This window comes from Rhinolophus sinicus, chromosome 5 (assembly GCF_057876585.1).
Source record: "Rhinolophus sinicus isolate RSI-liver-muscle chromosome 5, RSI-T2T, whole genome shotgun sequence".
Classification (NCBI taxonomy): domain Eukaryota; kingdom Metazoa; phylum Chordata; class Mammalia; order Chiroptera; family Rhinolophidae; genus Rhinolophus; species Rhinolophus sinicus.
Window position 1 is genome coordinate 29,150,451 of NC_142505.1, and position 27,985 is coordinate 29,178,435.

Consider the following 27,985-nt stretch of genomic DNA (forward strand, 5'->3'; position numbering starts at 1 on the left):
GGTCTCTCACAAATTATAAAATCTCTTGGGTTCGAATGCATTGGAAATTGGTGCTTTTTGTTCACAGACCACAAGCTCTTTAAAAATAGTTTCTGAGATGTATTCCTGTAATGTTCTATGTCCTCATCGCTGATCTTGTCTTTCAAAACAAAACTTGAACAATATGAGAGATGGGTAATATATGTGAAATTGGTGGGAAGTGGGTAATACATTTAAAATCTTAGGTAACACAAATGGACTAAAGTGATTTTAAAGACCCGAAGATTTTAGGGAACATTTCTTTGAACTTGGAGTGGCTAAGAGTGAATTAAGCATGAAAACAATGGAAAGAGCATCAAGAAAAATTAATGTTAGTTTTGTATTATACATAAATTTAAAAAGCTTCAGTGTAGACAAATCAACATGATTGGCTTAAAAAGTATACATGGCCGGCAAAGGTGTGATGCCTTTAACCTGTGAGATCCTCCTCTCTTTGACCAGTAATACGGCGCACTAATAAAAGTAGTGTTAAAATATTAACAGTGTATTTTTTTTAATGTTATAATATGCTGGGCACCCTTCTGAGGGTCAGTCATGTACTTTAATCCTCATAATAATTCTTTGAGGTAGGTGTTATTATTTGTATTCCATTTACAGATGAGGAAACAGCCGCACAGGAAGGTTATGTAACTTGCCCATGCTTGCATAGCGAGTTAAGTAGCAGGTAAATTGAGTACTGTTTCTGAGTGCATGGCTGTCTTTTTAATCCCAGGGGTGTGGTTCTGATGTCTACATGTTTTCTTAACCATTATCCTACACTGTTTAAAAGAGGCAAACGGCAAAAAAAGGAAGTTTTAAAAAATAAATGAAATGACCCAAAAGCCTGAAAATGTTTCAGTTTCATCAATGATACAAATGCAAATTAAAAGTGACATATTATTTTCTCTTATGAATAGCGTGATAACAACAGGAACTTTTCATGGAGTGATGGTAGGAACGTATTTCCGGAGCAGGAGTCCCACTCAGCGTTCTTAGCCACAAGGCCCGCCTGGCAGAGGCATGGTGTAACTGGGGGTCAAGCTGCAGGGCAGAGGCTGGAAGTTCTGCTCCTGGCAGTGGGGATGTACCCTTGCCTTGGTAACTCTTCTGGACAACTGGAGAAGATGCAGCTTGCTCCACAATCTGGTTTTGGAACTTCGGGGGTACAATGGTTGTTCCAAAGCTGCCCTTTCTCAAAACAAGTGGGGTCTGCCATGACCACTTCATGTCTATGTGGAAGGATGATTGAGGGTTTCAGAGGCTTTCTTTTGAGGACGTCTCTGAAGAGATTGCCAGGGTTTTAGCTTTGATACACAATTTTAAATTATAAGTTTTTTTGTGGCATTATGAAATCTGAGTGAAATTTCACAGAACTGTACTCCGTAGCATCAACTGTGGACAAATGATTCTTAATGTTTAGTTTGGTACAAGATGCTGGGAATATAGGTCTACTCCCTTTATTCAAACTCAGTAAATGGTTTGGGACAATTAATTTCCAATTGTTTCCCAGTAGAGCAGATTTACTTGTATATTAATGAGGCACAGGTGTTAGGCCCCTGGTGTCTGCATGCCTGGGAGGCATATTTCAGTTGTTTATCTGCTCAGCCATAGGTACTGCAAGGTACTCAAGCTTGCCTTTAACAGTTTTTACAGTGAGGCTTTTCGAGTTTTTTTCATTTTTTTCCAAATTTGCCTGCACCTGTTAAAATTTTAAAACTGATCATGTAGAAAGAAGTTGCAGAGATTTCAATAGTAAATAGCACTAAAAGTTAAAGAAAGTAGTCTTCTGTTATATTTAACTACCCAGCCTGACATTAAAGAGAAATGGGTTCATTTAAACAAATATTTCATGTGAGAAGCCAATATAATCAACAATATACTCTTTTGTTGTGTGTTTTTGGAGCAGGTATATCTTTGTCAATGGCTAAAGCAGTCATATGCTTATATTAATATTCATTTTTTTTCTTGTCTATTCACTGAACTGCACTACCAACATTTTAGAGGAAATGGAATAGCCTCCATAGGCATTATGAATTTCAGTAGCTGGCATAATTATAGCGATCTACATATTCATTAAATCTACAGAACTCTGTCCAAAAAGACAGCCATGCGTTCAGAAACAGTACACAACTAAATATATACGTTTTAAAAGTTGCATTTCTTAGACTTATTTAAAATTAATTTCCTGTAGCACTTCTCTCCAAGCAGAAGAATTTTAACAAAAGGATCCCCATGCTTTGGTTTCTTGCATATAGGAAAGAATGGGAAGAACTATTTGTAAACAACAATTACTTGGCAACAATAAGGCAGAAGGGGATTAATGGGCAGCTGAGAAGCAGCAGGTTCCGCAGCATTTGCTGGAAGGTAAGAAGAAAATATTTATTTACAGTTGGTGGTTGCAGTATATCAACACATAACCGAAGCCCTGGAAGATTACCCATGCAGGGTATCACGGAATTTTCCAAGAGACTCCACTCCCGGTTTTTCTGGCCATCATGTTTACCTTTCGTAGGACATTTACTGATAAGGTTACACCACCTTAGTGCTGAATAACTGGTAATGGTAAAGGAGTCATTTGAAATAACCGTGTTTTCCTCTCACTTGATGGTGCAGAATTCAAAGCAACACCTTTGCATTCCCCAGAGGCTTTTGCAGAAATCCTTAAACTGGGCAGGAGCAGAGGGGGATTAACTTTCAGGTTCCTATTATATCAAGGGCCGTCATGTAGTCCTCTTCTCTTTTTTTTTCATAATAGGGGAGAGAAAAGATTTTTTTTATATTTATTTTACTATAAACACAAGATGAAGGGCAGCAAGGAGAAGTAGAAGGAAAATAGATCAGTCTCTTTCCAAGAGAAAGGGCCATTGGTTATCAAAACTAGTAATAATAATCAGCAGTCATCTTTTTAATTGCTTGGAAATATTTCCCCCTTTTGTTCTCTTGTAATGAATTAATTTCAGTTTAGACTCATTTCTAAAATGACTTCTCTTGAAAGTTTTTTAGGATGTATCTGCATAAATTGAGCCTCCGGAGTCTGCAAGTAAAGACAGAAAGGAACGCATGATGTATTAGACAGTTTTAGATTTAATAATTTAGATTTAATAATTAAAATACATTTTTCTTCTGTTAGATGCAGGCAGTAAAGGCAGGAGACCTGCTGCTAGAATACTTGTATACAAATATTTGTGCCTCACCCCCCATTCTTTGTTGTTTAACTTTTAGTATCCTTCGTTTGCTGAAAATAAACTCAAATGCAGATTTATTTTAATGTATTAAACTAAATTAAATCAAATTTGTCTAAGAATGCTTCTTGTTTTCTTAAGCTGATTGCCAGTGTAAATTAAATTTTCTGCTGTAGAAGGAATGACTTCACGTCTCAGGTTGTGTCCTAAGATTGTTCTTCTCTGTCCTTTACCTGCTTCTTTTAAGGCAAATCTTAAACCTTGAAATTACCAATTGGACCTTATGACTGTTAATGCCCCTCTCACCCCCATTAATATAAAACAGTAAAATGGGAACTATAGTTGAACCTCAGTGAATTTCTTTGTTCATTTTTAATATAAATCTGGAGGGAAGGTTGATTCTATTTTATAGTGTAGCTTTTAAGATCTTGTTTTTTTTGGCCTTTGTTTACTTTTGGAATTGTTCAAATTTGTATCTCTGATATATCTCCAAAACAATGTATCAAGAATTGGAATGATGATATGAATATGAATATTTCAATTTTCAGGTGATTCTGTTTGGCATAGTTTCACATTTTAATGATTTTTATAAAAGTTTTCATTTTGTTCTTCTTGACAGCTATTTCTTTGTGTTCTTCCTCAAGATAAAAGTCAGTGGATAAGTAGAATTAAAGAATTAAGAGCATGGTATAGCAACATCAAGGAAATAGTAAGTTGTACTTTAATTAATGTAATTCTTTTCTTCCATGTGCTTTAAAGGCCGATAGCCTCTGATCTTTGTGTGTATTCTTTCTTTCTTTACCAGCACATCACAAACCCCAGGAAGGTCGTTGGCCAGCAGGACTTGATGATCAATAATCCCCTCTCACAGGACGAAGGGGTAAAGTTCGTCTTTATTTCTATATCAACTTCTTTTGCCCATAAGAATATGTTTATCAGACTGCTTAGCAATCACCACGAAAGCAGCATTATTTCATACCCACTTTTTTTTTTTTTTAACCCCATATACTATACCACTTAAAACCTGATGGGAATTCTTCCATGCTATATACATTCTGTGTTGTAGGAAGTTTATGATGTGTTTCTGTGAAATGGCTCTACAGAGGGGAAGTCCCAAGAGGTCTGTTCCTTAAGAACTAAGGGGCAAAACAGAAGAACATAAAGATGAGGAATGAACTGTTTCATCAATGGCGCAGTGAAGAGTGGGGAGGAAAGCCTCCCTTTCTGATGAAAATAGGGAAGAGTTCACTTGGTAGGACTAACTCCCAAGGAGACAGGAAACTATTGGTAGTGAGTCTCAAAGAAGTTTTTAAAGGTCAGGGCAAAGATTAGGCCTATCTCCACTCATATTTTAGTGAAGACTAGGAATAATTATTACTTTAGAGGTGTTGCATAACTTCTTTAATTACTGCTCTAATTCCTAGTTCCCTGCTAACAGAAATTTTTTTCTGGTTAATATATAATATTAACATTTCTTTTTCCTGATACGTATAATTATTATAATATAGTCTATGGTTTAGCAGCATAAAATCTTGTTAAGTAAATTTTAAAACTTGACTTAAATTCACAGTTTGAAAAGTGCATTAAAATCTATTCAATTATAAAACCAAGCTTTGTAGAAAACATATATCTTTTTTAGTGTGTTGAGAATTCAGGTCAAGTTTAAGTTGGAACCAGTTAGGCTATGGTGCCTCCCTAATCCAAGCAGACCTTTTTGTTGTTGCAGGGGTGTGTAGCAGTAAAAGTATCATTCACTTTGTATAGATAACAAAAAAAAAATATATTAAATATATGCATATACAATAATACCACTGGAAAAACTGATGTTAGAATAAGGATATGTTTCTGAGAGTAAACTAGATTTTAATAAAAGTTCCAATTTCAGGTTTCCTATATGCAATGTGAAATGATAGAGAAGGATAAATTTAATCACTTAAATTATTACATTGAGATAGTGAAAGTCAAGCAAAGATGTGAGATTATTTTAAATAGTTTGTTCTCCTTATTTCAGAGTCTTTGGAACAAATTCTTCCAAGATAAAGAACTTCGATCAATGATTGAACAAGATGTCAAAAGAACGTATGTAGAATTATTTATAAGTTATTTTCAATAATTCAAATTAGTGTTACCTCTATGTAATTTAGCGAAACGAGAAATCCACAGGGGAGCTTTAATTGAATGCAGTGTTCTACTCGTATAATAACAAAGTTATTTTGCGCAAGTTTTGGTAATAACGATCATTTTCCATTCTTAATAGATTTCTGTGTTCCCTTTTTCAAAATAAATGATTATATTGATATGTTTAAAATAATGTTTAATCAGTTTTTCAGTTTCCAACAATTATTTGAAGTCATGAGTTTCTGATGAAGGTTATATTATGCATTCATAATATTGGTGTTGCTAGAAAAATGTATCTCTTGCTTTACACCTTTGAATCCCTTTCTAACCAAATTACCTTTTAAATGACAACTATCATTTTTATTCTCCTTATTTCTCTTCCTCTTGAAGCCATTCAGGTTTGTACGTAATCTCTTTTCTCAGTCTACTCAGTATTCACCTTGTGAAAATTAGTTTCCTTCTTATTTATTAGCACATAGTTAATATCCATAGCTTTTATAGATTGGACCTCAGCTTTCTGAGTTAAGTAGTGAGAAGTACGTGGATTTTGTGTAGGAAGATCCTAAGGTAAGTTCTAGAAACATATGCTATCATCTTGTGCAAATTACTTTCAGTGAATGTCTTTCTCCTCAGGGTCCTTCTCTGTGACACAGGGATAATAGTAATACAGTTTTGTTACAGATTAATGAGTATATGTTGTAATAGTAGTAAATGCAATACATCTATACTTTGAACTGTAAATAATCGTGTACATGTTAGTAAATGTAATTTAATCATTGGAATGTAGGGTGAGCCAGGTATATCTCTCGTGCCTTGTTCCAGGTCCTTCTGTAGATTTGCCTGTCTGGCCACTCCTAGTTCAACTCCTACTAGATCTATTACATTGTCAAAGCCTGTGACTCTAATATTCATGTCTTCCCAGGTCCAAACACAGAACAATCAGGTGACAGGGAATGCTCTTAAGGTTCTTCTACATATTTAACAAATGAAATTTTCTGTTTTAAAATGAAAATAATTCAGAGGAATCATGAGTTCAGAATACAAGGAAATCTTAGATAACTGGCCATGCTAGTGGGTTGGGGTTGGGAGGTATGGGATCACTTTGATGAGCTTGAGTTATCCGTTTCACCCAGGAGTAACCAGTTATAGGGAAGCTACTCTCAGAGGTGTGGGTGGTCATGTTTGATCTCTCCAGTATTAGTTTCAGAAAATAGAATGCCATTGTGTTGGTGCACAGGAGGCACTCAATGAATATTTGTTGAATAAAACAAAAAGAATAAATTTTCTTATCCATCATTTAAGTAACTAGATAATCAGTGGCAGTAAAGTAGGCTTTTAAAAACAAAATGCAAGGTATATTTTGCTAACCAAGCAGTAAAGGTATCTCTTTATAAAAAATGCTAGCTAGTTATCTTAGGAAACTTGACAGCATCAGCTTGAAGTGGCTAATAAGAAGGATTCTAATCAATCTCTCTACCTTTATTAAATGGAAATGGAGGTACCATGGCACTAGGGCAGAGGCACATACTCAGAAGCCATTGGGCCACGTTGATTAAAATAGCAGACAAGAGAAGGAAACTAAAACTCAGATAGCTAAACCAAATAGATAGTGGTATTGGGAATCTATTCATCATTTGGTTACTTAGCCAAACATGTCTGCTTTGTTGTGTTAGAAAGTGTTATTTCTTTCTTTTTTTAAATTCTGTTGGGGGACAGTGTGTTTCTCCAGGGCCCATCAGCTCCAAGTCGTTGTCCTTCAATCTAGTTGTGGAGGGTGCAGCTCAGCTCCATGTCCAGTTGCTATTTTCAATCTTTAGTTGCAGGGGGCGCAACCCACCATCCCATGTGGGAATTGAACAGCAACCTTGTTGTTTAGAGCTCACGCTCTAACCAACTGAGCCATCCAGCCTCCCCTCCAGAAGCTCAGTGGCAGCTTGTTGTCTTCATTCTAGTTGTGGAGGGAGCAGCTCACTGGCCCATGTGGATATCGAACTGGGAACCCTGTTGTTCAGAGCTCGTGCTCTAACCAGTTGAGCCATCCGGCTGCCCCAAAAGTGTTATTTCTTATAAGCTGTATCCTTGTAACTATTTGGTTTTATATTTTCTGTGCATTTTTCTTATAAAAATGTATGTGTTATATGAATATTATATATAACACATATATGGCTAATATATGTATATATAATTTGTCTCCACTGGTACATTTTAATTAAGTTGGCAAACCTGAGATTTAGGGAAGGCAGCTAGGAGGTCCTATAGTTCATAGCATAGGTGGGGGAGGTTGCATGCCTTCTTCCCCAGAAGGCTCTCCCATGGCGCTCTCTACATTTAAAGTGAGTTTCCTTGCCATCTCTATATACGTTTTGTAGCAAGTAACTTAGCTTGTAGGGTAAGACTGTCAGCCTTATTTTAAAACTACCAAATTGCCTAATCGTAAAGCTGAATAGCTTGAATAATTTTACTATTTTAGGTAATACATTATCTTTATAAGGCACTACATGATCTAAAATCCATGGTTTTCAATCTAGTCTGTAAAGCAGCACTTAATGCAGTAGGAGAAGGAAAGAAGTATAGCTCAGTGAATGTTATACAGTGTTACTAGTTCACTGGCATCTGTGATAAGAATTCTGGGTGTGTTTTTTAATGTCTATTGATTGAATGTCTACTGTGTTCCAGGCTCATCCTTTGCATTGTGGAAAAAGTGGTGGGTAAGACAGACAAGGTCCTGCTATCACAGGATGTACATTTTAGTGTTGGAGGGTGGGTGAGTAAGACAATCAGCATGTATAGATAAAGAGGATAATTGCGGAGGGTGCTAATTGCTGTGAAGAAATAAAGAAGGTTAATAGGACAGCTATTAACCTAGAGGGACGGCTGCTTTAGGAACAGTGATCTGAAAAGGCATTTCTAAGAAGACATTTGAGATGGGAAAAAAATTTAAAAGCCAGTCTTGAAGATTTAGGGGAAGCACATTCCAGGCAGAGAGAACAGCTGGTGCAAAGTCCCTCAGTTAAAATAAGCTCAGCATTTGGAGGAACAAAGGGAAGGCAGGTATGGCTGGAGGCAAGTGATTTAAGTAGGGGAATCTGAGAGGAGGGCAAAAGCCTGTGTAAACCTGGTAAGGAGTTTGGATTTTATTCGAATTGCAATGGGAAGCCATTGGAAGATACTGAGCAGGGATGTGATGTCTAAAAAGATAATTCTGGCTGCCGTGACAGTGTGGTGAAGGTGGAGGTAAGAATAGAAGCTGGAAAAGCAGCTAGGAGTGAATCTATTGCAGTGTTCTAAGCTGAGTGATGTCAGTAACTTAGACTAAAGGTGCAGTAATAAAGATGTTTAAGAGTGGACAGGTCGAGGATATACAGTTTATATATTGAAATACAAATTAGAGAGTCATTATATGTAGTTTTCTCCCATTCATCAGTTCTGTTCCATTTTTACTGCTGTTTCAGGTCCTTTTTACCTGCCACCTATTCTCTTGTCAATTGTTGTCTTGGATCTATTACCTATCCTTTCCAGTCCTATCCACGTGTTACAGCTCTACTTTCTCAAAGCACATTTCTAGTCGTGACACTTGCCTAATCTTAAGCCACCTTTGACTCTCTGGTCTGTAGAAGAATGGACTTACTCCTTAACACACACACACACAGTTCCGTTCTAGGATTTTCCATTTATCTTTCTGTTATTGATTTCTACTTTAATTCCATTGTGGTCTGAAAGCAGATATTGTATGATTTCTAGTCCGTCAAATTTATTAAGGTGTGTTTTATGGTCCAGAATGTGGTCTATCTTGCAAATATTCCACATGAGCTTGAGAAGAATGTGTGTTCTGCTGTTGTTGGAAGATGTACTAGTGTATAGATGTCAATTATATCCATTTGATTGATGATATTGTTGAGTTCAACTATGTCTTTACTGATTTTCTGCCTGCCAGGTCTGTCCAGTGCTGATAGTGGGATGTTGAAGTTGCCAACCATGATAGTGGATTCTTTTCAATTTTTTTGCAATTTTATTTGTGTTTTTCCTTACATAGTTTGATGCTCTTTTCTTAGGCACATGCATTTGAAGGATTAATATGTCTTCTGGGAGAACTGACCCCCTTTTTAATCTTTTAATTAGTGTTAGCATGGTATGTTCTTCTCCATGTATTTACTTTTAATCTACATGTGTCTTTATATTTAAAATGGGTTTCTTGTAGGCAACATACAGTCGGTTCTTATTTTTTTGATCTGTGCTGACACTCTTTTAATTGGTGCATTTAGGTTATTAATGTTCAAAGTGATTATAGATATAGTTGGATTATTATCTATTATATTTGTTACTGTTTTCTATGTATTACCTTTTTCTTTGTTCCAGTTTTTGTCTTCCACTCTTGCTGCCTTTCATTGTGTGAATTGAGCATTTTATATTATTCCATTTTCTCTTTTTTCTTAGCATATTGGATATATTTCTTCTTGTATTTTTTTAGCAGTTGCCCTAGAATTTGCAGTATACATTTCAGCTAATGCAAATCCACTTTCAAATAACATTACCGCTTCACAGATAGTGTAACTTATAGTAACAAAATAATCTTAATTCTTCCCTCCTATCTCATTTCTTTCATTCATTTGATTTATATGTAAGCATACATAAGCATATACAAAGGGTGCCAAAAAAATGTATACACATTTTAAGAAAGAAAAACTGTATTAAAATTGTAATACTCAATATATACCGATAACAAAAGATGAATACAAGTCATGTTTGACTTCTGCAATTATAAGAGATGCTCAAAGTGGTTACCATCAGCGTCCAGACACTTCTGATTACAGCGAACTACTGCTTGATCAACGTTGACCAAAATGTCCATCTGTATACATTTTGGGGGCACCCCAGTATATACATATGTATATATGTGTACACTCACATGAGCATTCACAATTGAATACATAGTTGTTACTATTTTGATCAAACTGTTATCTGTTACATCAATTAAGAATAAGAAAAATAGAAGTTTTTATTTTATCTTCACTTATATTTTCCTTCTCATGCGCTTTCATTATGTAGATCCAAATGTCTGACCTTTATTATTTACCTTTTCTCTAAAGCACTTTTTAAGTCATTTCTCTTGGAGCAGGTCTACTGGCAATAGATCCCCTATTTTTGTTTGTTTGTCTGAGAATATCTTTATTTCTCCTTCACTTTTTTTTTTTTGAAGGAATGCTGAAATGTTTATTTTATTTTTCTCCTTCACTTTTGAAGAATAATTTTGCAGGGTGCAGAATTCTAGGTTGGTGGTTTTTTTGGGGTATTTTTTATTTTTGTCTCAATACTTTCAATATTTCTCTCCACTTTCTTCTTGCTTGTGTGGTTTCTGAAAAGTTGGATGTAATTCGTATCTTTTTTTCTGTATAGAAAAGGTGTTTTTTTCTCTTTCAGAACTTTATCTTTTATTTTTTTGTAGTTTGAAAATGATAGGCCTAGGTATAGTTCTTTTTTCATTTATTCTGCTTGGTGTTTTCTGAGCTTCCTGGATATGTGGTTTAGTGTCTTACATTAATTTGGGGAATTTCTCAGTATTTTTTCAAATATTTGTTTCTGTTCCTTTCTTTTTTCTCCTTCTGATATTCTCATTATGTGTATGTTTCACCTTTTATAGTTGTACCACAGCCCTTGGCTTTTCGGTTCTTTTTTTTTTTCTTTTTCTGTCTTGGTTCTCTTTGCTTTTTAGTTTTTGAGGACTCTATCAATATATCCTTTAGCTCTGAGATTCTTTCCTCAGCCATGTTAGTCTTCTAATAAGCCCATCAAAGGTATTCCTCATTTCCGCTACAGTGTTTTTAATCTCTAGCATTTTTTTTTTTTTTTTTGCTTCGTTCTTGGGATTTCCATCTCTCTGCTTACACTGCCCATCTGTTCTTATATGCTCTCACTATATCCATTAGAGCCCTTAGTATACTAATCATATATATTTTTTTTAATTCCTGAACTCATAATTCTAATGTATCCGCCTTGTCTGGTTCTCATGCTTACTCTGTCTCTTCAGATTGTGCTTTTTGCCTTTTGGTATGTCTTGTAATTTTTCTTGATAGCCAGACATAATGTAGTGGGGAAAAGGAAGTGCTGTCAATAGGCTTTTAGTAACGCAGTGATAAAATGAAGGGGAAGGGGAAGGCTTGAGTCCTATGATTAGGTCTCAGTCTTTTCATAAGCCTGTGCCTCTGGACTGTGACTCGGTGTTTCTCAGTCTCCACAAACTCTGCCTTCCCCTGCCTTAGAGGGGACAGGATGGCTAGAGTAGGCTGGGGTTGGACATTTCTCCTTTCCCAGGTCTTTCAGGTCCTGATGATATCCAGCAGGTGAGGCTCTGGTTAACTAGTTTTCCCTGAGGGCCGGCCTTGTTAGGAAGAACAGAGTGCTCTATTCAGAAATTGCTCCTTTTCCCTTCCCACTGCTGGGAGCTGAGAGGATTTTTCTCTAATATTTACTGTGGGAACCTGGTTGAGCTCCTAGAAGTAAATCTCCCAATATAGTGAGGCCCCTGTATGAGTGGGTCCACCTGGAGTCTTTAACTCATGAATAGTTCATCAGTTGCAGCTCAGGTTTTCCTGCCCAGGCACTGGTTCCTGCTTCTGAGTCTCTCTGGTAAGTTGTAACTCTCTTATTTCCCTGTATGTCTCTCCAATTTCGGGGACAGCAGTTTGCCCTGTGTCCTCTCCATTCTATGGTTCCAGGAAGTTTTTGATTTTTGAGTCTGCTCAGCTTTTTACTTGTTAAGATGAAGCTCAAAGTCCAGACCCCGTGTATGCTGTGAAACCTGAAGTCCATTCACAGTTGCCTTTTAGACCAGTGCTGGGGCATTATTCCCTGAACAGCTTTGTGCTTTCCTTTTTCCATGCTTTGCATTACTTGGCCTCTCCTCTTATGAATGCTACTAACCCCTTCTTTCTTGCCCCCCCCACCGGGGGGGGGGATTTCTGACAGTTCATCCTTCAAAGCCTGAGTTCATCACCACTCTGCTGAAGAAGCGTTTTTCCAGTCTTTACAATTAGAAATAATTTGTGCCTATTCTATGTTCTAGTAGAATTTTCTTAATAACTTTTTGATGCTATTGCTTAATTTTGTTTCGTCTTATATTTACTGAGACCTGCCATGGTATTCAATCTGCCAGTATATTCAGTACATTTATATTAATCTCCTCCGCGTGCCAGGCACTGGAGATGCCAAGATAAATGGGACATGAACCCTTAAGAAGCTCAAAGTCTGATAGAGAAAGCAGCCCAAAAAAGTTGCAGTGCAAGAGAACTGGTGCTATAATAGAAACAGTAAGTACAAGAGCCCAGGTCTCATCTCTCAGACCTAATATGCCCCTGGAGGGCATGGCCTAATCTTGTTTTAGTCTCACTGTACAGTCAAGTTGATGTTTAAAAAATGATCATTGATTGTGAATCTTAATACTTATGATCAGGTGTTTGATTTTAGTAATAACAGTCTCTAATATTTTCAGTCCTCACATATATAAGCACACTTTTAAAAAAAACAAATACTATTACCGGCCTCCTCGCCTGAGTTTAAACAAGGCTAATGAGCTGTGCATCGTTATTGCCATCATTATTGAATTTATTTGATCTGAAGGCCACTGTATTAAATATTATCTCCTCTTTCAACTAATTTTAATATTCGTTTATTCTACTAACCCTTTTTGGCCTGAAAGGGTTTTATATTCAATTCAATTAACTGTTCTTTACCTCAACCTAATGAGGTGTTGTTACTGTTCTCATTTTTATTACTGAAAAAAGTGATAATCAAAAGACAAATCAAGGGGTTTCCAATTTACAGCATTTTTAATTCAGAACTTGAATCGTCCATTCCGAACCAATTTTGCCATGCTTCAAAGGCTGTAACATTAAATGAAATTCAGTATTATTTTAAATGATGGGAAGTATTGAGTTCAGAATAAAATATCATTTCCATATTACATGCCAAAGAAGTCTGTTATTTGGTCTATCAAGGTCTATTCTAAAAGTATATTTAAAGTGTCTATAACATCATTTGCAAATTAACATATTTATAAACTATTGCCAAAAAGTATCATGTTTTCTTGAAATGTGTTCTTCCTCTCCTCTCCTTTCAATTAAATGATGAAAATTCTTTAACTTACTTTTAAAATTGTAACTTGACTATATCTCATCACCCTTAGGATATGCTAGTCCTCATCTTCAATTTTTGGTCTAATTCTGGTTATTGTAAGTTCATTGCAGTTAGCACTGCAGGCAGCTCATTCACCAGTTAATTACATACTTTCCTACTTGAACCTCCATGATCTGGTTAGATCTATAAAGATTCTACTTTCTCATTTTAATGCTTCCTTTTGTTTCAATTTAACATATGGGCCAAGCTTCAGACATTATTTAAGCAAACTTCGTCCCCTCAGTTATTTTCAGCTTGCCATTTGATATTTTGTGGATTCATTAATAATTGCAAAAACTCTCTTTTGAAAACTGGTGGCTCCATTTTGCTAGCCACCAGGCTCATGTGACGACTTAAATTTAAATAATTAAGAGTAAATAAAATTTAAAATTGCCTTCATTCATAGCATCCACATTTCAAGTGCTAATGGCTGTTGTATGGGACAGCACAGACATAGGACATTTCTGTTGTAGGAAGTTCTATTGGACAGCACTGTAGGTCATTCATTGTTGCTCTGTTTTTTATAGTATATGATATGAATGTCTGCATTGCATTTTTTATTGGTAGTGAACTTTTAGATATGGCTTACTCTAAATATTTACTTTTATGTCATTTCTCTGCCCTTAAGAAACCTTCATGAATTTTTGTAGTACACAAGTCTTATTTGAGTTTTTGGTCAAATTTAGTTATTATTACATTGTAGTAGGCAGCTTGAAATTAGAGTACTTTGAAAATTTTTTTCTCTTATTAGTGGTATACAAAAGTGATTTTATGAAGTTAATGTGTTGATTTTTTTTTTCCCCCTTGTTTAAAGTCCATCTTCTCCCGTTTCCATTTCGGGAGAAATACTGTTAGTGCTCTGTAAAGTGTGACTTGACTGTCACACTTTATAAGTTTAATATGTCCTAAATGTTGGTATCTTTTATACACTTTTCCTCCAAGCCCATTTTTTACTTAAATAAAAAAGAAATTCCTCAGGGAAGGAAGATTTTACAGGCAATTTCAGAACAGAATTGATTTTGGTGTGTGTTAATGCAGACAATCTGCCCAGTGTTAAAATGTTAGAGAGAAAAAAAACAACACACAAGCTGCCATGTTCGTGTGATCACAGCAAAATAGCAGCTTGTATTTATATTTTCAGTCTCCTCGAGGTGGACTGCAGGCACACATGAATGAGTGGATGTACTTGGTGTTGTGTTGTGGTTTTATTTAATGCAGGCAAAGTACATGCTTGTGCATGCACGACCAGCCCTCACATATGCACTTGTTCACAGCCGAGAAAGTGAAAACTACAACACAAGCCGCTCTTTAAGAGTTGTCGGCAACCTGTGTGTGTTTTTTAAATATTAAAGAAGGGGAAAAACACATTTTCAGGAATATAAGAAACGGCTCTTCTGTTAAATGGCCTGTAGTCCTTCTTCATTTGACAACAGTTAAGGTAAAAACAAAATACTTGATTATTGTGGTTGCATGTATTTATTTAGAAATGTATTTTCCTGGTCCTATTCCTGTATTTCATGTGTGTGCTTCCCATTTCCGCTCCATTTAAGCATGCAAGTTCTTACCACACATTTATTCCAATTTATGGGATATTTTAAAACTTAAAAACAAAATGCTTTTTTTTTTTTTTTTTTTTTTTTTTAGTATTTGACTGAAAATCTAAGTGTGTTTGCTACATGCTATGCAGTTGCAGTGCTTCGATTAGTAGTAAGTTGATGCTCCTAATCTTTGGAATTCAGGAGACCTGGCATAGGTAGCGACAGTTCAGCAATGTCACCCTGAGCTGCTGAAAAGGTTTTGCTTTTGAGATCCTCCTTGTTTTAGAGTAATTTTAGAGTAAGCCTGATTTTTGAGTACTGTTTGTAGCGGTGGGTTCACTTATTGACTACGAATAGGTTAAAAAGTAGTCTGGTGGATGGTAAAGTAATACCCCTCCTGAAATATTCCTAGTTAGACATAGCCTGTTCAGTGATGTAACATAACCTTTTAGAACGGTCACGCAGATTTGAAATTGAAACTGCTCAGCTACTTCGAGGGTAAATGCTTTGAATTACATACTTCCACAATTTTTTCTTAACTATTGAAAAACTTCAAAATAAAGTCTGGATTTTCAGTTCTGACTATGTCTATCTACCTATTTTTTTCCTAATTTTTCATCTTTATGGTAGAGTAGAACCGTTTTGTGGGGTTTTTTTTTTGCTTGTTTGTTTGTTTGTTTGTTTTTGACAAGAGGGAGCAGGAGGCAGTGAGAGAGATGACAGCTTGCTATGTAACTCAGGGTATTAGAGAACTAGATAGAATTTTTGATATAAAAAAAACAACAACCTCTATTTAGATGGTAACAGATACCACCTCCTGAAATTCCAGCCCCACCTGCCCTTTGCCCTGATGCATTCTTTGCTATTTCCTGTCATCCTAATCTTTCTGCTTCATCTTCTCACCTGTATGGTTATTTCAAACTCCCACCTTCCATGTTAGAATTTTGGAAATTTTTCTACAGTCTTCTTGGGCCGGCTTCTACACCTTGCCACCACAGCAAATTCCTACTTTCTTTTCTTTACCTCTTTTAAAATCAGTGTTCACCACCACTTTATGGCCTATGAAAGCTACATGTTTCTTTTGTCTTTATTAATTGCAGAAACAAAGACAGCAGAACTGTGGTTTACACTTTCTTATTCTTCGCTTCTCCACCTCTGGTCCCTGAGTCCGTAGGTTTAACTTTTCGTGGGTTTGTTTGTTTGTAGGTTTGTCAGTTTATTTATTCATTCAACAAATTCTCCTTGAGAAATTACTGTGTACCAGCTATTGTTCTACAAGCTGAGGATCCTAATAAAGAAAATAGTGTCTCTTCTGTTCTTCTATAGATAATGTACATTTTATGTTCATTATCTTTCTTTAAAAATACCTGCAAAATGTCTATTTTATCTCCTAGGTTTTCTTCAGTACTCAGTTCTTATAGTATTTTTGAATTATTTATCCATGTGTTTATTCAAATAAAAATGCATATACAGAAGGGACACAGTATTGATACATGCTACAGCATAAAAATATCATGCTAAGTGAATGACACCTGTCACAAAAGACAATGTATATATGATATTCACATTGAGACGTCCAAAACAGGGAAGTCTGTAAAACAAATTAGGTTAGCCCTCAGAGCATAGGGAGGTGATAACAGGGTACGAGGTTTCTTTTTGGGGTAATGAAAATATTCTATTGACTGTATTGATAGTTGCACATATCTGTGGATATACTAAAACCATTAAATTATACACTTTAAATATTAATATGGAGATAACTTAAACATTTTTGCATTTGTAGAGGAAAACAGAGAAGTGCACAATAAAAATATTTGGAATGCATAAAAATTTATTTACAATCTTTGTCTTTATTGATGTCTCTTCTACAGGTTCAGAGGAAAGAAAAATCTGCCTGTTTAGGATGCTATCTTGTTTGACTCAAGCTAGCTACACGTTTTTCTACCTCCGCTTTATTCCTCAACCCACTGAGTTCTAGTTTCCACCATCTTACTCCAAAAGAAATGGCTTGTTAAAATAGCCAATAACTCCCTAGTTTCTCAATCTAATTAATTGTTTTGGTAATTCTATTCTCATCTCCCTGTGTTATTTTATCTTGCATGAAACTGTTCTCCCTTGGCTGACTTCTAAGACAAATGTTCGCATGATTCTTCCACTATCTTTAGAACTCAGTCTCTTCCTTTTTGTCTACCTTTTATATCCATCTTTCCATAGAATTTTTTCCTTGTCACTTACTTCACCTTTCTGGGCAAACTCATTCATAGCAAGCCTTACCTCTCCTGATGACTCTTAAATCTGTAACTCTAGCTCGGCTCATTTACTTGATAATCCGAGTCTCTTAACTGCCTGCAAACCTCATCTCCTGGCTTTCCATCGGGCACCTCAACCTATACTTATTTATTAAAAAACATGCTTATTCTATTCAGGCTTGCCCCTTACTTGCTTTGTGAGTTAATGGGACTAATTGTCATCCCAGCCAGAAACCTAGTATCTACTTGGTTCTACTCTATTGTCCCATTACCCTTCCGTATCCAAATGATCACCACGTCCTGCCATGGTACTTCCCGAGTATCTTTCCAGTGTGTCCTTTCCTCTCTGTTCTCTGTGGTCTTCTGTCCACATTCCCTGCTTATGATCTTGGTGCTTCACTGCCAAAGTAACCTTTCTAAAATATAAATCTGATTATGGTAGTACCCTATTCAAAATCCTCTAATTGCTCCTCAACTTAGCATGCCACACTCAGTATTTCTCAAATGGTGCACTATTGGTATTTCAAGTAAGACCATTTTTCATGTTCATTACTTTCTTACAAATCTGTTCAACATCCCTGGCTTCCCAGTAGCATCCCACAGTCACTGAGACTCACCACCCCAGCGTGTTGGTACAGATATGATCTGTCTTCATAGCTCACCAACACCTTCCCCATCAGTTTCTAGAATTACTTGCCACATGCCATTCACTCTGTTAGAGCCAGAGTGTACGATCTTATCTTTCCTTAGGTGTACCACTTCCCTTCTCACACTACTGTGCCTTGGCAATCCTTTCTGGAATGCCTTTCTCATGCCTCTGTGTATGAATAGTTCCCATTTAAAGCCCTCTGAATTCAAGACTCAGCTCAGGCATTATCTTTTCAGTGAAGCCTTCCCATATCCTTTCAAGCAGAAGTCAGGGTTCCCTCCCTGTGTTTTTGTAGCACCTTGAAAGACTTCCTTTATAAAATCTGTTCTATTTAATTATTTACATATATATATATCTATATATAGATATAGATATAGATATAGATATAGATATAGATATAGATATAGATATAGATATAGATATAGATATATATACACACACACACACACACACACACACATACACATATATATGTGTATGTGTGTGTGTGTGTGTTTTCCTAGCACAGAGACGGTGAATACTTTAGGGTCCAAGATTATATCTTGTCCATCTTAATATCTACAGTGTTTAGCACAACGCATAGAACATGATAGATGCTCAATAAATGCCTGTTCATTGGGCAAATGAATTCATCTTTTTTTTGGGACCAATGAGGAATAAGCTTAAATTTTTAAAAAAATAGTCATGCACAGTTGACTGTCTTCTTCCTCACATCATACTTATATTCCTTCAATCCCTATTATAAGGAGACCACTTTTTATATTCGTGGTTCTCCTTTTGAGTTTTATGTTAAATGTACATTAGAAAGTCAAGATGGTACTAAATACAATAAATCCTGAATGAAAATAAAGTTTATCTTGCGGAATGACATGAGTTAAGTCTCAGTGAGACTAAAAGTTGTTTTCTTTAATGAACACATACCCTGTTTCGTTTTTATTTCAATGTATGTAAAATAACTTCCACTGTGGGAAGCTAACATCTAGAGGATGGATTCTTAACCTTAGAGTCTTATGACTCATGAAAGTGTTGGTCAGATATTTTGTGGGTAAGGCTTTTCGTGGTAAAAATGCCTCAAAGGGCCCAATGACCTGCCAAAAAGTTAAAATCTATTTGTTCAGAACCCTGAACTGGTAAAACAAAGGATTTAACAGTTAGTTAAAGTAGTGACTCAGATAAGCACCTTAAAAATCTTTTGGTTGAAGGTTTATAAACTCAGAGAGAAGGAACGAAAATTCTGCATTTAACTAAGTTCACAAACTCTTTGTAAATGAATACACTAAGTTCTTATTTGGTTGAGTGCATTATTGTGAGGTGTGTTTGTCTTTTATTTTCATGATTAATGATACCTCTGTATTTCAATTAATAGTCAAAATATCTCAGTGAGTCTGTATTTCCCAAGTGTCTTAGAGTCTGACTTGTTTTTATATCATGATGACATACATAATGCAAAAAGATATTTATACATGTTCATGCAGAAGACCGGCAATTTCTTAGCCCTAAGAAACTAAAATGTTTCTGGTGTACTTCCAATCCTGTAATCTTATTCTAATATTCTAACTCAGTAATTAAAACATATGTAGCAAATTGTGGTACTCTAGAAGCAATGTAAACCTTATAAATTGAATTTTTACCTGGAATCGTTTTTTAATGTATTTATTAAAAAGTCACATAGACTATGCCAGTTGACTCTTGCTAACATTTTTCTGAGCAGCATATCATTAGCTTTCTTGTTTTCTGCTTCACTTTTTTTTCTTTTTTTTTCTTTTTTTAATTTTTTTATTGGGGGATATTGGGAAACTGTGTGTTTCTCCAGGGCCCATCAACTCCAAATCGATGTCCTTTAATCTAGTTGTGGAAGGCACAGCTCAGCTCCAAGTCCAGTCGCCGTTTTCAATCTTTAGTTGCAGGGGGCACAGCCCACCATCCCATGCGGGAATTGAACTGGCAACCTTGTTGAGAGCTCGCGCTCTAACCAACTGAGCCATCTGGCCGCCCCTCTGCTTCATCTTTTGAGGGCTTCTCCTCTCTTTCAAATGATTGTGTTAACTGGATCTGAATTTTCTCTGGTTAAATCAATATTGTTGTCAGTACAGCATTCATTCTTCTTTGCCAAAATCTTCCCATAGTTTTCTAGTTTGGTAAGATTCTCAACTCTGATTGTATCATTCACTTCTGCCTCCACATCCTTCATTGTGTTGGCTTCATTTTTTTACAGTAACAGTGTCAGACATCCTCATCAGCAAAGGTTGTTTTAGAATTCTACGGGGCACTTGGAGCCTGATGTGTCCTGTGGATTTAGGGATGTCCCACAAAAATAAAATAAAATAATCCAAGGTTCTTTTTCTCAGTTGTCAGCCAGGATATCAATTGTATTGAACCATCTGGAATCTGGCAGAAGGAGTCCCATGTCCTTGTCACCACTGTAGATTTCTGGACTGAAGTGGACTGTCTTGGGTCATATATATCATGCCTTTCAGGGGCTTTGAAAATCAGGTATCTCAGTCTCTCCCAAAGCCTGGATACCCATATGCCTTATTCCTACAACAGCCATTAGCCATCCTCTGCGTTAAACTGAAGATGAGGAGGCAGTGGAGGAGACAGTGGGAGTGCAGCGTGGAGTGCAGCATGGTGGGGCAGCGTCGGGGCTGGGTGGGTGCAGTAACAGTCTTACCAAAGGGAATTAACCCCGTCTCCAGTCCGAACACTGGCTCCAGCAGCAACCTTGTTCTTACGTTTTGTATTTTCATCTTCCCCATTTCCTGGTATCCGTAATGGGCATTTGTGTCATAGTCATCTAGTAAATCCTTTCATTCTGCAGATGTGGAAAGTTGAAGTTTAGAAAGAATATGCCTTAAGAAAATATAACTTGTTAATGGCAGAAATAGAAATAATACCTGGGACTCCAAGTCTTACCAGTACTCTGTAATATTTTATATCAATCTTCTTGGCCTAGATTTAACACTTTTTCAGTTCAAGAAGAATTTATTGGATACTTTCTGTATGCAAACCAATCTGTGAAGAAAACAGGAGATGGAAACATAAGTGAGTTATCTCAAGTCTTATTCAGAAGGCGGTGGAGATTAAATAACTAGATACTGTTTCTGTCCTCTGGGTTCATATACTCCAATGCAGAGTTTCTCGACCTTGGGATTATTGACGTTTGGGGCCAATTAATTATTTGCTGTGAGAGGCTGTCGTGTACAGTGTAGTATGTTTAGCAGCATCCCTGGCCTCTACCTGCGAAAGGCTCCGTGAGGCATGCTTTTTAAATCTTCACAGGACATCAGAGCATCTTGTCTGACAGAAAGGTTCGCAGAGGCACCACTTGAGAGCTTTTTGAGATCTTAATAAAGGATTTTACGTTCTCACCCTTGGTTTCATTTTCAGACCTTGTTTTTCTGACTGTGTCTTAGATTTGATCTTTGCCCAGAAGCAGTGTCTTATTGTTAGCATCATTTGCTGACTAGAGAGGCTGAGAACGAGGAAAAGTTTTATTTTAAACCCAGCAAGTCCCAGAACCTTTGTTTTTTTAGCAGTTCTTCCTTTTGTTTTTCTCCTCTTTCATTCTATAAGTAACAAGTATAAACCTGTCAGCTGCTTCAACACTGCCTGGATAGCTCTTTAGTTAGGTTAGTTTACTATTCTTAGTTTACTGAGTATGCTTTCTGTTTTCCGAATAACTAGAGGCTTCTGTGTTGGCAGTACATTGTAAGGAATGTTTTTCCTATGTTTTCCCCACTTTCATTTAAGCCCTCAATGGCAGCTTCCTCGTGGGCTGTCTGTCTTTTGCTAACAGTCTCATTCACACCCTTTAATCTTCCACTGATGCTTTATGCAAGATCCTTCCAGCTTCTGTTCAGTCCCATAGACACTTCTGCCACATATTTTATGGTTTCAACAATGTCCCAATTTCAGGTATCAAAACTTGTCTTAGTTATCTATTGCTACTATAATAAATCAACCAAAACGTACTGACTTGGAACAATAAGTATTGATTTCATAGTTACTGCACATCAGGAATTTGGGAGCAGCTTAGCTGGAAGGTTCTGGCTTAGGAGTCTCAAGAGGTTCCAGTCAGGTATCAACTGGAGCTGCAGTCATGGAGGATCCATACGGGTTCCTCTCCATGTGGATCTCTCCATTGGACTGCTTAAACACTTCCCTCGGAGCGAGCAATCCAAGAAAAAAGGAAACTGTGTTAAATAATTTGCAGATATGTTTTTTGAATCACAACTATCCACATGTGGCTTCCCAGATATCCCAGATGACCTTTTTCATTCTCTCCAGCTGGAAGGGGAAATGTCTGTGGGACCTCGTTGGGGTGGAGGGACAAGTTTTGTGACCACACATCACTTCCACTCTCATTCCGTTGGCTAGCACTGAGTCAGTGGCCACCGCTAACTGAAAAGGAACCTGGGGGATTAAATCCAGCTGTGTACCTGGAATGAAGAGAAAACAGATTTGGTTGAACAGGGAGCATGTGAAATCATCAACCAAAGTAGGGAGCACAGAAAGAAAACATATCTGGTGTGTCTGCTTTCATTCTATATCAAATTGTTACTCTTTATGGTCGTTGCTTGATTTTTCAGTTTTTCTTTAATAAAACAATAAACCAGAGTAAGGTATAGTTATTTTGGTATTTAATAGTATTCTAGGGAGTTTTTACCAACTCATTTTAAATTTTGGATGCATGCTTGTTTTGAAATTCTGTTTTTGAAGTACGCGCATAACATTAGTTATTGTTTCTCCAAGTCCTTCTGTGCTTCTCTGTCCTACAGCATGATTGTAAACCTTCACCAAGGGCTTTATTTTTTCCCTTGGGGCATCTTATTGAATACTTGCATCTTCAGTAATTCATGTGGGCCCAATGCTTTGTCTGTTTTAATACTTCTAATTACCTAATTATGTACTATAATTCAGTGACAAAACGCTTTATCATTTCACTCTTTTCTTAACCCTTTTCTTGCTTAGGAAATATTCTTTTTGTCTCTCTGTTGTCTGTGGAACTCTTCATTATAGACAGCCCAGATACTTGCCTAGCTTCTCTTTATTTTCTCTCTGTGTTGTTACAAGACATTGTCTTGTTGCATGTTTTTCCAATTAACCCCATCAAACACCTGGGGAAGCCTCCCAAGGGCCCATCAGGCCCCAAAATTTTAGAGATATTTGAACATTGACTAGATATTTGATTTCATTTGATTAATGGATTGTTTTATTGGTAGTAGGGTTATAATTGTACTAGGTTATATCTTGAAGAGTCCTTATCTTTGAGAGATGCACACTGATATTTATAGATGATGTGATCTCTCAGATTTACTTAAAAATGCAGCTTTGAGTAAGAGTATATGTAAAACAAGAATTGACTAGTGATGAAGCTGGGTAATGGAAGGGGTTCAATCTACTCTTATCTCTATTTTACAAATGTTTGAATTTTCCAACTTCATAAATTAAAACTTTAGCTTTGTACAGTAGACTTTTAGATGGTGTGCTATTGCTTAGATATGCTATGTCTGCCTAATACACATTTTCAGTTGATTGGGTATTTGCTAAAAATGGGTAATTTAAATTACCTCCCTGAAATTTAACTCTTGTAGCTCTCTAGTTTTTAATCTTGCAAGTGGATAGCATGCATTTAAATGAAACTATGAATTGGTATATCATTTATATTTTTAATAGTTAGGTATTAAACTCTTACTATATAGTTTGTGGGTATTTGTTATAACATGAAAGTTGCAGTATTTTCTCCCACAGTTCATTCAGATTACAACAGTGACACAGAATTTAGTTATTCCGATATGTATAGAAAATTTTCAAAGAATAGTTAAGGAAAGGGACACACAAAATCATTAAGCCACATGATCTAAATCATGGGGCATGAAGCCTATTTAAAGACAGGCTAGATTTAAGTCATCTATTGAGGAAGAAAGGGAAACAATTTTACCTCTCAGGATTATTCTAGTTTTAACTTAGTAAGTTTCCCCAAGAAATATCTGTTCAGCAATTTACTTTACTAATTACTTCATCCTGAATATTTTGGGATATTTGAGTTTCTAACGGCCTTAGCAACTTTCTTTAATTCCAAATAAGTCATTTAAAGAGTTTTTTATTTCTTTCCTACTTCTGTGGCTTTGACATCTTTCTGGAACTTCTGTAGCTTCTGTAATACATTATTCTTGCTCTGAATCTACTTTCAAGTGAATTTTTCTCATCTTTAGGTGCTAAGGTGCTAAGGTCACTTGTCCTTCGGTGAAATCCCCTGCCTGAGTGGGTACTGTCTGGAGGGTCATCACACTGAGATTTAAGAGAAGGGAAGTAACCTTGCTCAGATGCATGAGCTGTCTATTACTGACCCCCAAAAGAAGAGGCCTCTTTGCTGCTAGAGAAAAGATCTGGTGACAATTGCACATCAAAGGGAATTTCAAGCAAAAGTCAGATGACCAGATAAAAATCAGATGACAAATCAGATAAAAGTCAGATGACAAGATAAAAATAAAATACGCTTTAGCTTATTATAAAAATTAGGACCAGAGAAGAAATGCTTCATAAGCCACTAGCGTGGTTCACCTAGGAACCCAGCCTGGACTAGAGAGAAAGTTGTAACTCAGTGAGACAGAAGAGGATCAGAATGAAGCATAAAACAGGAGACAGTAAACCACTCTAAGATGGAGTAAAACAAGCATTACTGCTCTTTTCAAGATTCATCAAGGAGTATTTTTCTGTTTTAATAATGCCCTGTGCCTCCACGCTTCAGGTGGTCTTCCTCTTCAGTCTCTCACGTAATCTATTGTTAGTTCCAAAGCCACCTAATTCACATCTTCATCGCCTGCAATACCAATACTCAACGACTAGAAATGACCTGTATTTGTGAATAGCTACTACTTGCCAAGCACTGTTCTTGGTGCTTTCACATTGTCTCATCTTGTTCACAAATTCAGTATTATTATCCCTATTTAATAGGGGAAGCAATAGTTTATTCAAGGTTACACAGCGAGCAATTGTGCGACATGAATTGGAGCAAAGGCTTTTCTTTTCAGGGTTGGGATTTTCCCATTTCATTTCATTATGATGCCCTCTTATCTTCCTCCTATAATCTCTCCTCTGTCAGGCTTATTCCCACTTGGAGTACTCATATACTATTCTTTGTTAGTTCCCTGTTCAAAAAAATGTAGAGTCACTCTGTAGCTTTTCCTCAGTTGTAAATTTAGTATAAAGCTCTTTTCAGACCTGCTCTAACTTTTCTTTTCTCCTGTTTCCTGCTCCCAACTAGTGGTACTTCATGGAAACACTTTCCTTTCTGATAACTAATTACTATGCTGCACTGTATTTATTAACTTTGTATCTTTTCTTCTGATTTGGTTACCTTTCCTTCCCACTGATGTTCCATGTTCCTAAAAATTCTTATTCACACCTTTTGTGATTAAACCCATTTGATTGTTTACTTCTAGGTGACATTCCCTCTTCCCTTGTATTTTCATTGTGTATTGCATTGCTATGTATTTGCTGTTTGGATTCTTGCAGTTGTATGTATCATAAATAACTATTTATCTCCTTTCAAGTTAATAATATTCTGCCCTTTTGCTGTTTCACATTACCTCTAAGGTAGAATTTTTGATCCAGAGAGCATTTAAGCAATACTAATTTCTTCCATTTAAAGTCTACATTTTAGTCAGATAACACTAACAGTGTGGTCATGTATAATAGTTTAAATACTAATATTTGCATAAAAAATATAATGATTTCTTCAAAAAGTTGGTGCTAACAAGGTCACATTCTAGTCCTCAAAACCCAATGGGCTAAAATAAAGCAACCCCCTACCCCAAATACGTAGGCTATAATTCATTTTGCTTAAAAATGATTGTATTCACCATGCAATGATGCCTTTAAGCATGTGGAAAACATTTGAAATATTTATATTTGAAGGGTATCATTTCCCTCTGTGATATAATAATTTTCCTCTTCTCACCCTTTTCTCCTTGACACATCAGTCTCACCAATGGCACACGTTGTATGGCGACACAGACTTGTACTAAAACCTACAGCTGCCCTTGGCACCTCTCAGAGATGAGAGTTTGAGGGTAATTCTTGGAATGGTGCTAGTCACTTTCAATCCTGTGTTTTCTTTTTTCAGGTTTCCTGAAATGCAGTTTTTCCAACAAGAAAATGTGAGAAAAATTCTTACAGATGTTCTTTTCTGTTATGCTAGAGAAAACGAGCAGTTGCTTTATAAACAGGTAATGAAAATATCGTACAGGTGGCATCCATTGACTCAAAATTTTCTATACAGCTTGACAAATGATAGAGCAATAATGTAGCCTTTATTGTATCCAAAGTTGTATCATAATAGTAGAGCAATCAAAGAGCTGCTTTTCAGCTGCATGGCGAGAAAAGTAAGCTCATTGAAGCACATATGCTTCTTCCTTATTATAAGACATTCCACCAAATTGTCTTCTATAAGGCATTCAATCTTTTCTTTCAACTTTTGGGAGTTTGTTTATAAACAACAGCTTCGAAGCCAATCTAGTAATAAAACTTTTCAGAGTTGTATGTATAAATATTGTTTCTAAGTACAGCATTTATAAATATGTGACATGCCATGTAAAAAATAAAGTATTCTTTTACTCTTTAAAATTTACTATAACTTTAAAAAGTTCTTTAAATTTTTTGAAATGTATATGATATTCTTTGTTATCTTCATATTTTGAATCATCCTATTACTAAGGCAAAGAAGCTTGTTGGATTATGTTTTATTTTTATTGAAATGTAAATTGTTTACTATATAACGAAGTATCTCGGTTTCTAGTTACGCTTATGATGTTTTAATAAAAATACATGACGTTGAATATTTTTACATATTCCTTAAAATGTACACTAAGTGGAAATTCAAGCTAAATTAATAAATTAACAATGAAAAGTTACAACATGTCCATCTGAGGACCATCTAAAAAAAACCAGTTCTCGTTAAGGGTTCATGTTGGTAGTTGTGGTGATTATTATAATCTATGTTGAAGTTACCAGAGAATTTACAGGAAGGGAAGAATGGCAAAGGGAGGTATGAAAACTTCTGTAAATGTTCTGTGATCAAACCAGTGTGATGGTAGCATGGGAATGGACAAGTAGATCAGCGGAGCAGACTAAGAACGTGTCTCGTTATGTATGAGATCTTAATATGGTAAGAGCAAATAGGGCATTTTCATTGACTTGCTATGTTTGACTTTCCATCTAGAAAAACATTAAATTATACCTTTTTTGGAGAATAAATTCCAGATGGAATAAAGATACAAATGTAAAAACAAGAATTAAATACAATTACTAGAAAAAATTTAAGAAACGTTTTTATAATCGTAGGGTAGGAAGGGCCTTCCCAAGCAAGATAGGCTATCCAGAAGTCATACACATACTTTGTTTTAGACCAAAAACAAAGAAACAAACCAAAAAAAGGAGACTGGGAGAAAATAAATCTCTATCAGTATAGGACTTTTGGAAGCATGTAACAGAAAAATCCCAGTCAGAATGATTTAAACTCTAAGGATGTTATTATTGTACTTTATAAGAAGGCTAGAGGCGAAATGGTTCTGCAGCATTGGTTAGTTCAGTAGCTCAGACCCTTCCCCTGTGATCCAGGTGAATGTCTGTTTTTCCGTTCTTCTCTCCTAATTGTATTGGGTTTTATCACCAAACCTGTTTCCTCTCTTTTTCAAATATTTGAAAATACCTTACAGTAAATGATACAATGGTGGCAAATCAAGGCAGAATAAAATTTTCCTAGGTTACACATTTGTTTCACTTTTTTCTTTAGAGACAGAAAAAACTAGATTAAGGAAGTCTTATAAATAATGGAAACAAGTTCCACTGACAAGGAACAAAACCATGATAACTACACACTCCATCATTTGTGACGTATGTGCCCCACTGCATTTGTAAGGAAGACTAAACAGGAATATGGAAGATCAGATTCTGATAATTTAGACAAAGTCTATCAAGTTACCGAATAAGAAAGTATTATTAACTTACTCCTGGGTATCAATCAGTTAATAAGACTTAATTACTCCATACACATGTTTA

The 27,985-nt window shown here is 36.1% G+C and overlaps 1 protein-coding gene across 2 annotated transcripts in view; it reads left to right on the plus strand.

Moving 5' to 3' along the window:
• Window positions 1-27,985, plus strand: part of TBC1D5 (TBC1 domain family member 5) — a 490,620-nt gene that overhangs the window by 268,519 nt on the left and 194,116 nt on the right. For both annotated transcript variants that reach the window (XM_019726007.3, XM_074312797.2), the window contains exons 6-10: window positions 2,274-2,382; window positions 3,820-3,909; window positions 4,006-4,080; window positions 5,212-5,279; window positions 26,052-26,154. In XM_019726007.3, coding sequence (XP_019581566.3) covers window positions 2,274-2,382; window positions 3,820-3,909; window positions 4,006-4,080; window positions 5,212-5,279; window positions 26,052-26,154 — 445 coding nt within the window. The remainder of the gene's footprint in view (window positions 1-2,273; window positions 2,383-3,819; window positions 3,910-4,005; window positions 4,081-5,211; window positions 5,280-26,051; window positions 26,155-27,985) is intronic.